At 42.8% G+C, this 14,726-nt stretch overlaps 1 protein-coding gene across 2 annotated transcripts; it reads left to right on the top strand.

Annotated features, from left to right (window-relative positions):
• Window positions 1-4,723: 4,723 nt before the first annotated feature.
• On the top strand, window positions 4,724-10,340 carry RNF146 (ring finger protein 146). 2 transcript variants are annotated; one of them, XM_010150632.1, is made up of 2 exons: window positions 4,724-4,883; window positions 8,574-10,340. In XM_010150632.1, exon 2 carries the CDS (start codon window positions 8,575-8,577, stop codon window positions 9,631-9,633), a length of 1,059 nt encoding a protein of 352 aa, XP_010148934.1. In that variant the 5' UTR covers window positions 4,724-4,883; window position 8,574; the 3' UTR covers window positions 9,634-10,340. The 2 variants fall into 2 exon arrangements, with proteins under 2 accessions (XP_010148934.1, XP_010148935.1); XM_010150633.1 differs by lacking the exon at window positions 4,724-4,883 and adding an exon at window positions 8,059-8,096.
• Window positions 10,341-14,726: the final 4,386 nt, after the last annotated feature.

Below are 14,726 nucleotides of genomic sequence, written 5' to 3'. Positions count from 1 at the left end.
GGTGCCGTGCGGAGCGTGGGAAGGAACTGGTGTTTCCAGTGGAATGGCTTTTGTCTCTTTGTGCCTGATGGCCTCGGCTCAGAACGGGACGTGAAAACAGTCCAGCTGTTGGTGCAGTACGTGTTGCCGCCGCTGAAAAATCATTAGGAAATACTTGGTAAATACCGGGTTTTCATATAAACTAGGTAATCTGAATGGTGAAATAGTTGAAACCGAATAAAAGTGTGGGGTTTTCAGTCTTAGTGTAACTTTTCAGTGGTACTGACTAGGAATACCGTTACTGGTGGTGTAGTATGCGAGTGTACGTTGAATAATTACGAGGAGAAAGTGGAGCTTTAAGACATCCTGTGCTTGTCAGATTTGGAACGCTAAAAACACGCCCCTGCTACTTGGTTAGCCGCTGCCTCCGCACAGCGAGCGACTGAAAAACAGCTCCTAAAGTGTCTTCTAAAAATGCACCACCAAAAATGGCAATTTGTAATTGTGTTGAAGGCACAGTGAAATCTGAATATTGATTTGGTCATTTTGAGTAAATCTTCAGTCTTGAATGTTTGCCAGAACTTGCTGCCTAGTCTTGTGTGGTTAATGCTGTGGTTTCTTTCCAAGTGAATCAAATTATCAGTTGTTTAAATTGCTACAGTGCAGAATCTGTACTGAGTCAAAGAAAAAGTCCTGTTCTTGTTTCCTTCAAAATATACGGCATCAATTTAGATGTAATTGAATTGTCGGTTATTTAGAGAGCTGGAACTGCGTTATTTTTAAAGGCTATTGAGCAGAGGGCTTCTGGAATTAGTGAGGGAAAGGGCTTTTGTTGAAACTGATTTTTCCCCCCTCGTCCTCTGTGCATGTTGATCAAGTCTATAAATATGAAGAGATGTTATTGTAGTTTCTGATAACGTCAGATGAAACAGTTTCTGCTTCATTTTCCACACAATATCATTTTGAGAAACTAACGTTTTGCTCTGTTAAATATATTGAAATAGGACATATGCTCAAAATCCAAATTCAGTGCTGCAGTTGTAGCATGGGAGAAGGAACCTCATTTTGAATAAATACGTGGCAGTTCAATTCCGAAATGGTTGGCTGTTTCTGCGCTTGACTTCTTCTGTGATTCAGTTTTGAATGTACATTTAAGGGTTGGCTTTTTCTATTAATGTGTAATAGCAAAGGATAAGGAATGGCAGGCAACTCGAAGTCTCATCACAATCAGTAATTCCTGAGGATGTTCTGAGTTTAAGAAAGAGATAAATTACGTGAGAACAGGAAACAGTGGGCTTATTTATCTCTTGTGCTCTCCAGTGCCCAGGGGCAGTTTAAAAATGCCCGGTAGGCTCAGCACCTTGAGCTGATGCTGTGCAGACAGTAGCAGACCATCGGACAGGAGGGTGATTTTTTCATACTTCAGAAACCCCAGCCATCTTCCTTCTTTCTTCCCACAGCATTTGGCTTGTGGTGCGACTTGCAGAGAAGGGCACAACTCTGGGCTTCTTTTTCCTCTCCCGCCTCCCTCCCCCAAGTAACTGAGTTACAAGTTAGGGAGCTTTGATGGAAAAATCCAACTAATTATGGAAGAGCATTTGCTCTTCTGAAGTAATGCTGTAGCTGTTCAGTTTTCAGTCTACCAGGGGAGGGAAAACGTTGAATTAGTGACGGGTATTTTAGAGTAATCTGTGCAGAGTTGCAGAATTTGTGACATCATCTGTCACTTGAGGTAGAGCTCAAATAATAGTCTTCAGCTGCTTTGGTTAGAAGCTGGTGTTGGTTGAATTTACTGATAGTTTGTGCTTGTTTTTAAAAATCTAAGCTTTTACTTAGAAGATTTCTTAAGACTGTAGGTAACGCTTAATCGACATTGAGCTGGCTTCTTAAATATGTAAGTTTCTGGGATTTTTTTCCTATTGTTGCCATTTTATCCAGAGAAATGGAGCAATGGAAATAATTGTGTTGGGTCTGATAGTTTTCTGATAATCCAATGGGCGCAGTTGACTGAACTGACAAGAAATGGTTTTGTTCCATCTTGGCCTAGTAAAAGCTGGACATTTTTTTCTTAAGGAGGACCTGAAATAATTTTGTGGGAGACAGGTCCGCTAGGAAGTCCACCACTTCAGAATCCTAAGTTACGTGGAAGAAGCAGATGTGACTTCTCCCAGCGAGCATCCTGAGAGACTCTTAAGGGGAGAGAGGGAGCAGTTAGATGCTGGCTGAGCCTCACTTTGGGAGAGGATGTTGCCCAGTTTAAATACTTGCCCCTGATCAGTGGGATTGTCCTTCATCTGTTGTCTTGAATCACAGTTTCAAAACCAGTGTGCGATAGGATGCCTGGAGTTAATGTGCACAGGGCAAGGGATACGTGCAGGTTGCTGCAGAGAGCGTAACTCCTCATGCTACCTGCTTTTCCGTCATAGAAAATTAATTGCTGTGTATAGGACATAGCTCTTACCCACTTGACTTTAAAGCAGGAGTCGTCATCACCCAGGAAAGGGTCGGAGTGTGTAACCACAAGTGGCTTTTATCCCGCTGAGTAAATTTTTCAAGATGGGCTTATTAAATAAATAACAGTGTCATGAAATGCAGAGGTTACCTGAAGTCAGTTTGTGAACTAGTTCTTTTCAAGAGCCATGCAGCAATTAGAAAGTTGCCTTACCACAATCCTATAATTATGCCATAATTGGATTCTTCTGGGCATAATTACATACCTTGAATATGTGCGTGCATTTTTATTTCCGAAGAAATGTGCCTGAACTGACCCAACCTTTTTCTCCAATCTCCACATAACATTTGGGTTTATGATGTGCTGCCACTAATAGTGGGTTGCAAGAGGTAGCAGATAAAAGGCTTCATGCGACACCTAGAGAAGTAACAGAAAGCCAGCTCCCCCGATGAAGGAGTGAACATGGCACCCACAGCATCAGGCTTGTTGCAAGTGTCTCTTTGATCGTAGCAAACGCCATGCCTTGTCTGGGTGGGTCGGTAGAGCTGTAGTTTTAATGCGAGGGCAGCTCTTGGATTCGGATTGATGCGTGAAGAAAGTGGAAGCTGCTGGAAGGATGAGGGGAGAACCTCCTCTGTTTTGAAAAGGTGTGGATAGGCTCGTTAATTTTTTGCGTCTTTCCGTAGGAGCTCTTTCTAAAAATAGCTGCACGGAATGCTAGCTGGAGCTCAGCTGTGAAGGAAATAACATACTTGAGTAATGTGTCTTACACTGGAGTCGTCTGAACATTTCACTCTGATGTTATTAATGATAAATGTTCAGTCATTTGATGAAGGACACAGAATACTGTAAATGTTCCCTGTTCTTTCAGGGACTTCTCATGCCTTGGCTTTGCTCAACTCCGCACATATCTGATCTGCACTATGCTTACACTGAAATTATTCTTTCCTTGAGCGGATTGAAATCGAAGATGTGACATTCCTGGCTCCACTTTGAATCATTCCTCTATGTAACACTTTGCAGCAATGGAAATTGTAGTTCAAAATGCTTAAGAATCATTGTGAAAGCTACAGCCCAGAAGGAAGATAGAAACCCTATGGCTCATCAGTCTTTTTAGAGAGGATTCCCAAATACCTCCTGTAATGAAGGGAGGTTCTTCCAGGTCTTTTTTTTCCTGTTTAGGCTGTAAGAATGAGACAGGGAAGCCTTGATGACCAATCCCCCTGCCCTCTCTGAATCTGCAGATTCCTACTTCCCACAGTGGAGTTATTTAGGTATTTTTTAGACACTTAATGGTTTCCAGTGATGCTTATGTATTTGTGAAATGGCTTAGCTCAGATGTTGGTTGGTGACATGTGCAGAATGTATTCTGACTGACATTACCAGCTTGTCTGAAGTGGGGTGTGTTACCTCAGAGGTGTGGAGGCCAAATTGCATCCTCATCCTCTTTCAGAGATCTTCTGCATTCGTTCCGTGAATGAACCTCTGCACCCTTCAGCGCTTTCTAAAGAAACAAAGGAAGATCCTAATTAATCCTTTTTTTTGTTTAACTTGTTAAGTGTCAAATCTAGGTCACAGAGTTTGTTTATAATCAGTATGAGGCCATACATAGGTAGATGTATAAAGGAGAAAAAAAAATGGCTGGAGGGTTCCGGGGTTCATTCATGAAATGAATGCATGTGATCCCTGCAAAAGAGGACAAGGACAGAAGGCTCTGAGCTACAGACTGCTTGAAATATGGAGAGGACCTTGGGGAAATCAGCTCTTCGCATGCACTGTTCTCTCCTCAAGCATCTGATGCTAGTCTCTGTTAAGAGGCAAGATATGAGCCTAGATAGTCCTTAAAATTACATGATATGGATAGTTGTATAAACAGCTTTAGAAAGCCATTGTGACTTTTTAAGCCATCTGAATATAAGGAGTCATTTATTAGAGGTTAAATTTGTATAAACATTGTCAGGCTTCTGTCTTTCGTCTTGTTTGTCTTGTTGTGTACATGATCACTTTATGGAAATGAGACATTAACTTAGTATAGTTTAAAGATAATTGCCTTTTATAATACTTCAGAAAAAGATAGTTTGCTTAAGTCAGACATCAAAATAATTGACATTGAAACAGTGGGCTAAAATTGATTATTGCAAAAAATAAAACAGAAGTCTGATATTTTTATTGAAAACAGCCTGTGGTAGGTAAATGAAAGCATAGTGATTCATTTTCTGTAACTGTGGTGCTGGGTTTTGCTCTCTCATACCGCTGTACCGCTTTGTAACGGTGATATTATTTGTTTTCCATTAGTTTGCAGGGAAGCTGAAAGGCTGTAGTGCTCCGCTGGGCAGGACAAGTAAGGAATGAGCCAGCCTTGGGCAAGAGGACCTGCCATCCTAGCTGGAGACATCTGAAGAGAGGACGTTGCAGTCTTGTGGCATGCTTCAGTAGAAGTTATTCAGAAAAAGTAAGCTGCTGTTTTGTTAATGGACTTACACATCAGCTCCTTGACAGACTGCTTAGTTGTAGTTAGAATTTGGAGTTCGAAAAACTGCTCAGTTTTGAGGTGGTTTTGTGGGAATTAACTTTTTCTTCCAGTAAAGTCCTAGAAGGCCTAGGGTCTTTTCATGCAGATTTTATATATCTCCTCTTTCCTGCTTTGTGTGTTGATGAAAGTTCTCTAGGCTGTGCACATTAAGCTTACAAATTAAACAGATTTTTAATATTGAAACATAGTTAAAAGAGAGGTGGGATCTGGCAAGATTGTGGACTGGCTCCTTCTCAGTTGTCTTTAGGCTGTGTTTATGTTAAAATGCAGTGTTCAGATACTCATATTTCGCTTATTTATACCTGAATTAAGGATCTAAATACTTCAAATAATTTTATTTTTAGAACTTGTCCTTGAGTTTGATTCGTTCTTAGCCTCACTGTTAAATAATGTAATTTTCCATGTTGCCAGAAGTGACTTAATGGAACCCAACCCTCCAAGAAACCAGAATGTTACTGTTTGATAACAGCTCTAATATGAAGCATGTTTTGATTAAACCTTGCTATAATATATTACTCTTAATTTCAGGAAAAATGTTCTGCTGTTCAGTTTTGTTTAGCTCTTAATACCACGAAGTTGTAATGAAAGTGCTTCCACACCTTGCTATAATATATTACTCTTAAATTTCAGGAAAAATGTTCTGCCGTTCAGTTTTGTTTAGCTCTCAATACCATGAAGTTGTAATGAAAGTGCTTCCATGGCCGTATCGTAGCGGAATGGCAGCCCTAGATGTTTTTCCTCCTTTCTGAAGGATTACCTCTTTAATAAAAATCTAAATATACGTCCTTATACCAGCTTATAAACAAACTCTGTGACCTAGATATGATACTTAAAACAGTAAACAAGAAGGGATTAATTAGGATCTTCCTTTAAAAACAAAAAGTGAGACAGCATCAGTTCAGTTGATAGGAATCTTCAAGTGCATAATTGTCCTGCGTTCTCAGCACATGCAACTGCAGTTGTGCTTATCTTCTAAGAGTTTTATGTTGCTGGGTAGTGCTTGCTTGGAGATAAGGGTTTATTCCTCCAGCTGTATTCATTCTACACATCACATTTTCCTCTGGGTCATTAAAAACCACACAGGAATTTCAAGATATGTCATTTACTCCTCTCTTTTCATATCCTGCATTATGGCCTTGATCTAGTAAGGATCAAAGAACCTTCAGATTAACTGGTGATCTATCAAGCACAGTTCCAATGTTAGCATTTTTGTGCTTTGGGTGAACAGGTAAGAGCTTTCACTCCACTTTTAGTTTGCTAGTAAGTTAGTTCATGGCATCAGAATTTGATTTGTCAAAATGCATTGCATTTTTAATCCCAGCAGCCTCCAAAATCTTAATTTTGATACATGACTTGCAGGTTGTTCCCTACAGGTTGTTTTAATCTTTTCTTTGACTCTGAAAAGGATAACCTTATAAAGTGTATTCAGGGAGAAGCAGCCTTTTGTAAAAACACAGCGTGATGGTAAAAACCTCTGCTGCTGTGCCTTTTTGCACAGCAGTATGTCATTATGGGAGCACTTGAAAATTCAGATCCTTTCCCTCAGCCATGGTTAGCACAAATTAATCAATACATGGATTTCCCTTTCAGCTCTTCCGTTGTGAAGATACGGGCTGGCTTGTATTTGTGGGTGTTCTGAAGTCTCCATAGCTTTTATTCCCTCCTTTTTCTAAGTTGTTACTCGTTATAATACCCTAGTTTTGGTGTGAAATTCTATTGCAAAATCTACCCTCAGAAATGCGAGGCTCCCAGAAAGCAACTTGTTTGCAGCATCGCTAGTGTGGCTCTTGCAGATAGATGTGTACTGGCAGTTGTGGTAATGCTGTACCTGATTTATGAACTAGTAGCAGATTTGTCTTTCATCTCAGAGGAAGAAATTCAGGTATGAAACGGAAACATAGGTGGGTACAATTATGTGCTACTTCAGGAAAGAGTATTTGAGCTGTAGAGCTTTTAAAAGAATGATTTAATAAAAAATGGATTAAAGAGGCATTGGCCTTTTGAGAGGAAATTATAGTTACAGGAGGGAACAGACAGCATACAGAAATACATTTTTAAGTAAACAGCACTTAATACATTACTGTCAAATATAAATACAGATAGCATAAATCTTTTTTTTTTTTTAATCCCAGCATGTAATCACGTGATGTTCAGAGCAGTGGAGGCTTTTACAGTAACACTAGACATTCTGTCTTGAGGTAACATCTTTTGCTACAAACGTGTATAACGCTGGAACAGGCTGCCCAGGGAGGAGGTTGTGGTATCTCCATCCTTGCAGGTTTCCAAAAAACCCTCAGCTAGGCCAAGCCATGGCTGCTCTGATCTAGTATTGGCGGTAGTGCCACACGGAGCAGGAGATGGGACTATGCGACTGCTAAAGGAGCCTTTTGGCCCACATGTCTGGTAACTTTGCGTGAACCATTCCTAGTTGATGGTACACCAAAGACTAGTTTCACTGAAAAGCTGTTTTGCTGAATGTACCAGCCCCTGCCTTAAAGTTCCTTGGGGATTTAAATGAAAAAAGGCACCTTTTTAGGCCCCATCCCCCACAGCCCATTTTGATATCTGGTGTTTGGTTGCTAATAAATAAGAACAGAAAAGGAAAATTACCATGAAACAGACTGTGAAAGATTGCCATGGCAAAACCGTCGTTGAGAAGTCATTTGCATATTTAGGCTAGAATTTTTCAGCTACTGAAATCCTACACAATGCCAGAGTGACACAGACTTGCGTTCCTTGATCTCTTCCAGTTGGTGACAAAAATCATCTTTTGTGACAGAAATAAGATCAGGGCAGAGAAGGCAGAGGCAATGACTTCACAGACCAGTAAAGTCAGGGTTGCGTGTCTTCTGTGATACACTGCTCCTTCTGCTGGGCTGCTGCGATGCCTGTTGAGATGCACTTGGCTATGTCGCTGGATGTTTAGGAGAGAGAAATCCAGGGTATCCTTTGAAAATGCCCACCTCAGTGTTCAAATCCATTTCTTTCTGCAGCCTTGTGGTGGTTCTGAGCCCAGTTTGAGGGATGGTGTACCGTGGTGCTTGGGGGCTAAGAAACAGTGGGGAATAATACTTCATCTGGGTGCTGGTGCCAGGCTTATTTTCTACTGTGGAAGCCTTAGTCTGAGGTGCTGTTCAGGCAATCCCTTAATCAAACAGGTGATCACCAATACTGTGAAGAGAGATTGTTTTAAGTTCAAGTTTTGCAGCTAGATCACCTCTTGAGGAAAGACGCTACGATTCTTTTACGTTTCCTAAGGAGGCCAAAGTACCTGGCTCACAGGGAGGTTCATGAATCAGCATTAGTTCGGGGAAAGAACAGAGAATGCCAAAATTTGTTTTCTGACTTGGCGTGATAATGTGCTGAAAATGGAACAGATAAGGATTGGTGATTAACAAAAGAAATTCTCCCAGTACTCAGTGTAGTCTGTCACCTCAGGAACCAGAATGTTAACCTCTCAGTTCCTTTGAGTTGGGCTTCATAAATGATACCTTACCTTAATTTAAGGTTAGGATCTCCTCCTGTGGTTGTCAAGGTCAAAGGTAACGTAAGGTGCCAGTTTAGGTTGACACAATATACTGATTTAAATCTGTCTTTGATCCTCTGCAGGATGGCTGGCTGTGGTGAAATAGATCACTCTATCAACATGCTTCCCACAAACAGGAAGGCAAACGAGTCATGTGCTAACGCAGCACCTTCCCTGACAGTCCCCGAATGTGCTATCTGTCTGCAGACCTGTGTCCATCCAGTTAGTCTGCCTTGTAAGCACGTTTTCTGCTATCTGTGTGTGAAGGGAGCTTCTTGGCTTGGGAAACGATGTGCACTCTGCCGGCAGGAGATTCCAGAGGATTTTCTTGACAAGCCAACCTTATTGTCGCCAGAAGAACTCAAAGCGGCGAGCAGAGGCAATGGAGAATATGCTTGGTACTATGAAGGTAGAAATGGTTGGTGGCAGTACGATGAACGTACCAGCAGAGAGCTGGAAGATGCCTTTTCCAAAGGCAAAAAGAGCACTGAAATGCTGATTGCTGGGTTTTTATACGTAGCAGATCTTGAAAACATGGTTCAGTATAGGAGAAATGAGCACGGACGCCGCAGAAAAATAAAACGGGACATAATCGATATACCAAAGAAGGGAGTGGCGGGGCTGAGGTTGGACTGTGATGCTAACACTGTCAACCTGGCAAGAGAGAGCTCCGCTGATGGTGCAGACAGCGCACCAGCCCAGGGGGCCGCAGCTGTGCAGCCTCTGGCCTCCATCGCCGCTAGGCCGCTGCCGTCACTGGATGGCCAGCTTATGAGCCCTTCCACGCCGTCGCCCGATGCCAGCAATTCTCTAGAGAACTCTTTTGCCCACTTACAGCTAAATGGAGACAGTATGGCTGAAAGGAGTCATAGGGGAGAGGGAGAAGAAGACCACGAATCGTCATCTTCTGGTAGGGTGCCAGCCCCCGACACCTCTGTCGAGGAGACCGAATCGGATGCTAGCAGCGACAGCGAGGACGCGTCTGCCCACCTTCCGCAGCGTCCGTCCTCTGCCCAGCAAAGACACTTGACTGCAAACGTGAGCCAGCCGGGAGCGGATAGACCAGTGGCAGGGGCCGGGGTGGTGAACGCCAGTGTGAGATCTAGGAGGCCGGACGGACAGTGCACAGTCACTGAAGTTTAAATCTAGAGCCATGCGATTAAAAACTCGGTCCCATCTCTGTAAATTTTCTGTCTGCATTGGCATTGCACTCAAACCTAGCAGTGTGTTTGGTGGGAGGGTGGGGGGGTGAAGGGGATGGGCAGATCTGGCCTGTTTAACTTAAGTCTCTTAACGTGTCTCAGCTGGAAGACTAACTGTAGGAAACTGGGTGGTCCTGTTAATGGTTTGAAAGCTGCTTAGCAATACCCAGTTTTCTTGAAAATGTCTTGTGTTTATTTTGTAGCGTTTTCCCCTTGGAAATACTCGATCCCTTTTTGGCCAATGTATATCTACTGTACAACTTGAATTGTCTTCATTATCTGACTGTTGCATTCAGTGTCTTACTACTTTCTGCATGGATTGATGTATGAAAAGAACACTAAGGCGATGTGGGAGCAGGCAAGGTGTTGGGTGTGAGCAGGATGCTTAATTTAATGTGAGAAAATAGATGTGAGTTTGGAGTTAAAATGTGTTTTTACTAGATGAGCAATCATTTACCTTCCTTCAGTGGAAATGTAAAAATGCTGTTAACTTTTGTTGCAAATTCTTACCTATACACTCTTCATGGCATTTTCACTGGCTTTGCCATCTAGTCCTTGTAGTTTTGTTTTTGAGGTCTTCCTTGATCTGTCTCGTTTTTGTTACGGAATTTATAATTTAATAAAACTACATTTTATCAGTAACAGTCTTCAATATGTCTCCAGTTTAATTGAACTTCACTGGAGAAACTTTAAAGAAAGCCATCATAAAACAGCTTCCTGTGTTTGCCAAAAGGGAGGAGTGGCACTGAGTGGCTGTCTCTCAAACACAATGCCGTGGGAGTTGTGTCTTTTTACTGGAGTGAGTCCTGAGGAGGGCCATGAAGATGCTCAGAGGGCTGGAGTACCTCTGCTATGGGGACAGGCTGAGAGAGTTGGGCTTGTTCAGCCTGGAGAAGAGAAGGCTCCAGGGAGACCTTATTGCAGCCTTCCAGTACCTGAAGGGGCTACAAGGAAGCTGGAGGGGACTTTTTACAAGGGCCTGTAGTGACAAGACAAGGGGTAATGGGTTTAAACTGAAAGAGAGTAGACTTAGATTGGACATCAGGAAGAACATCTTCACAGAGAGGGTGGGGAGGCACTGGAAGAGGTTTCCCAGGGAAGCTGTGGATGCCCCATCCCTGGAAGTGTTCAAGGCCAGGCTGGGTGAGGCTTTGAGCAACCTGGTCTAGTGGCCCTGCCCATGGCAGGGGGGTTGGAACTAGATGGTCTTTAAGGTCCCTTCCAACCCAAACCAGAAAAATCACAAGTGGCAGGCTTAATGCACAGATGGGGTTGACACTTCTCACCTGAAGAGGTGATCAACTCCCTGCTCTTAGGGTGGTCACAAACACAGCTAGCAGCAGCAGTGTTAACTACAAGAGCGTAAGTAATCAAACTTGACCCTATAACAAAGAATATGGATGTCAAGGGCCATATTCGTCTTGATAGCAAAACAGCACATGAAAGAGGCTTTTCTGCCTATATTAGAAATTATCTCATCGATTGCTACAAACTGACTTCTGTGTGTTAGAGAAGGTTAGAAGCCAGATCTTTTCTGTCTGTGGCAGTTGGTTTATGTTTTTTCAAACTGAGAAACAGCATTAGTTGATTCTGGACTCAATCTTCAAAGGTAATTAAACTCCAATTCTTAGTATACCTATCCCTGAACAGAAAGGTACACAGGTATTACACACCTTCAGAAAAAAGTTGCTGTAGGCAAACAACCATTTGAAGGGAATTAAAAGGGCTAATTTTTAAAAATTATAAACTTGTAAAAGGTGCTCCTTACTGTAATGATGGATGATGTGTCTAATCTTGGGCAAAGCTGTGCCAGTCCTCCAGTTTGATTCAGTGGGTCACCGAACAAAGGAAAGAGGAGACTAAGAAGGAATAAATAAGATTTCCTTCTTTCTCTGCTAGGAATGGATGCTCTTGATCACAGAGTTTTATGATCCCCTTCCAGTCCAATAAGGAAATAAGCCACTGACATGGACATCAGAAGGCAGGAGGATGGTATGCCTTTTTTTCTTCGTTTTGTTGCTGGCAGTCTCATTTCACTTCTGTGTCAGCCCACACACAGTGGCTCTAACCGAAGTCTGATTTTTAGGAACACCTCAGCTGCCAGTTACAGGTATTTGTCACTTTGAGATGATAAGCAAATATTCTGTGAAATAAAGCATTTAGGTTTGAAATTGGTAAAACGGGATTCCATCTCATCTCACTCTGAGTTCTCGTGCTAGCAGTCACGGTAACTTAGACTGGCTTTCCTCTGAAGGGCTGTGATCACTTTTAAAACAGAGGAGAAACTAGAGAATATGGTATTAGGCTGCTCACAAAATCCTTGATCAAAACAAACAACCCATAATTATCTTCAGAACCTCCTATAGCTATGTTTGGCGTATTTGTGATTCCAGCAGACCAGAGGACAAAGTGAGTTTCTGTAACCTTTTCTGGAAGTGCCTTACTCAGTACTAGTTAATTATTTGTCCTGTTCTGCAAAGCAAGCGCTGACCTTTGATACAAATCAGAGAGGATGGCTGGGGAAGCACATTTGCTGAAAGGAGAGGTAAGCTCATTGCCCACAGATCAAAATGGAAAGGTCCCCAGTAGGTGCACGTCCTGAGTTTCACTTACTGGCAGCACGGGTCTAGTTCAAAACGTGCACACAAAACAGATTCTGCTTTTTCTGCTACAATTTTCTCCCTTTCAAAATTTTATCACTCAGTGCACAGCGTACACTAATGAGCCTTACACCTGAAAAACTGAAAAAAATGATTCAAGGGTGTTGCTCAGGTTCTAAGCAATCTTCACACCCATTTAAAAAAACTAATCACTGTATGAGTAATGGCAAACGTACTGCTGTTACTAGCAAAGGCATCACCAGTTACCCTCTAAAGCACAATTTCTTGACTCAGGATGATGTGACGTGCTTTTGTTTCAAAAGCTGGATGAGTGTGGACTGGAGTGTGCTCGGAAGGTTCAGTGATGTTGACAGTCCGGAATCCCTCATGAATCTTGAGGAGCTCCATGAAAAGCAGAACAGCTTCATTACTAAACGCTCAAGTACTGCCTGACTGTATTAAAACATCTGTACTTCAGAGTTCATGGGTCTGAAGTCCCTTAAAGCACGGGAAAGAATCCAGCTGCGCAGGGGAGCAACTACTGAGCTGCTGGATTAAAAGGGGTGGGGGAGAAAGAGGCACAAACCAGATCACTGCTCTTCTCCCCATGTTCCCATTCCTCTCTCTTCTCTAACTGGAAGTAAAAATTGAACTTCATTTTCTGTGAAGAGAGATTTCAAGTCTCCCTCCAGCAGCTGTTTCGGGCATGAAGGCAGAAAGGCAGGATCAGCAGGGCAGAGTAAGTTCCATATCCTCCCAGATCCACTGCACCTGCTCCAAAGGTGCAGAATCTCAATGGGCAATCCAGGCCCAATTCCCACCACTGATCTCTCCCAAGATCCTCTAACATACATAGTTACCTCGCTGTCTAAACCTAGGAATCCTGCCACACTTCAGACATGGTAACATGGATTTCAATCCATGGAATCACCTCCTTTTCCTAAAGCAGCTTGTACCACGTACGTAGCGTTAGTTATGTCTGCTCAGATCGAGAACACGTGCCAGTGGCACACAGAGTTTCCTCCTTTTAACATGCACCCCTGAGGTACATGGGTCCTGGGCTCTGATCTCTGCCCCTCCTGGATTTAGAGACAAGTGCATCCTAATCAGCAGCACAGGAAACTCTCAGTCATGGCTGTGTCTGCACGCTTTTGCTCTCACAGATGTTGCATTTTAAGAATCGCCTGACAAAGCAGGGACTGGGTGTCAGTTTCTAAAGGGAACCTCCCCACACTAAGTTACCCAATGACTTGTACAGTCACCAGCATGGAGACCGAGTTTCCAAGTATTCCAGTCTTTTGCAGCCCAAATGCACTCTACCAGTAAAAACATTCTAAATCAAGACACAGTCAGACAAATCCAGGCCCATCTTTCTAGAATGGTGAAGTACTCTGACCGCCCAGGCATGGAAATCTCATTCTGGGGTATGATATATAGAATCATAGAATGGTTTGGGTTGGAAGGGACCTTAAAGACCATCTAGTTCCACCCCCCCTGCCATGGGCAGGGACCCCTTCCACTAGACCAGGTTGCTCAAAGCCTCATCCAGCCTGGCCTTGAACACTTCCAGGGATGGGGCATCCACAGCTTCTCTGGGCAACCTGTTCCAGTGCCTCACCACCCTCTCTGTGAAGAACTTCTTCCTGATATCCAATCTAACCCTCCCCACTTTCAATTTAACCCCGTTACCCCTTGTCCTGTCACTATAGGCCCTTGTAAAAAGTCCCCCCCAGCTTCCTTGTAGGCTCCTTCAGGTACATTATGGCCTTACCAGATTTCAACGAAGTTCTAGGGTGAAGAACTAGGTCAGGAGCTTTGCATGTGCTCAGTGGCACAGGCTACAGGAACGTGCAGATGCACATGTAGGTAGTTGGTTCCTACAGCAGTGAGTGACAAATGTTTTTAAGAACCCAGATCCATGTCAGTGAGTGAGGGCTGTAAGCTCCTCAGTGAGTTCGAGATTCTCCTATAAAAATCACCATGAAAACTGAAGTATCCTTGGATACTTTCTCAGCAATTATACCAAGAACACACTGAAGATGAAAAAATACAAACTATCATCTCGCTAGTTGTCATCCTTTCCAGGCTGCGTTATGCCACTGGTTGCATGTTGGGGAACTCGTATTTTGCAGCTTTAGATGCACCTGTTTGGCAAAATAAATAAACCTCGTATCTTGCAGTCAATTAAATTCCATACCAGTTAGAAAAAGAAAAATTAACTCCAAAGAAAATAATCTTCAGCCTGATTCCGAATGTCTTATAGTTCTATTCTCAGCCCAGTATTTACCTTTACATACTGATTTCACTGATCTCCATTCAGTGGGTGATTAGGACAGTAAAGAATCTGCTGGGGATTTCTCTGTGGCTGCACAGCAAATACGTCTGCCTGACTTGAACAACAGGAATGTTAAAGCCAGTTTGAAGGAACAAATCC

Source organism: Eurypyga helias, unplaced genomic scaffold, assembly GCF_000690775.1.
Source record: "Eurypyga helias isolate BGI_N326 unplaced genomic scaffold, ASM69077v1 scaffold18184, whole genome shotgun sequence".
NCBI lineage: Eukaryota > Metazoa > Chordata > Aves > Eurypygiformes > Eurypygidae > Eurypyga > Eurypyga helias.
This window is presented reverse-complemented; position numbering and strand designations above follow the sequence as displayed.

Excerpts from the sequence above, each read along its gene's own strand:
- RNF146 (XM_010150632.1), top strand. The coding sequence starts at position 8,575 with ATGGCTGGCTGTGGTGAAATAGATCACTCTATCAACATGCTTCCCACA.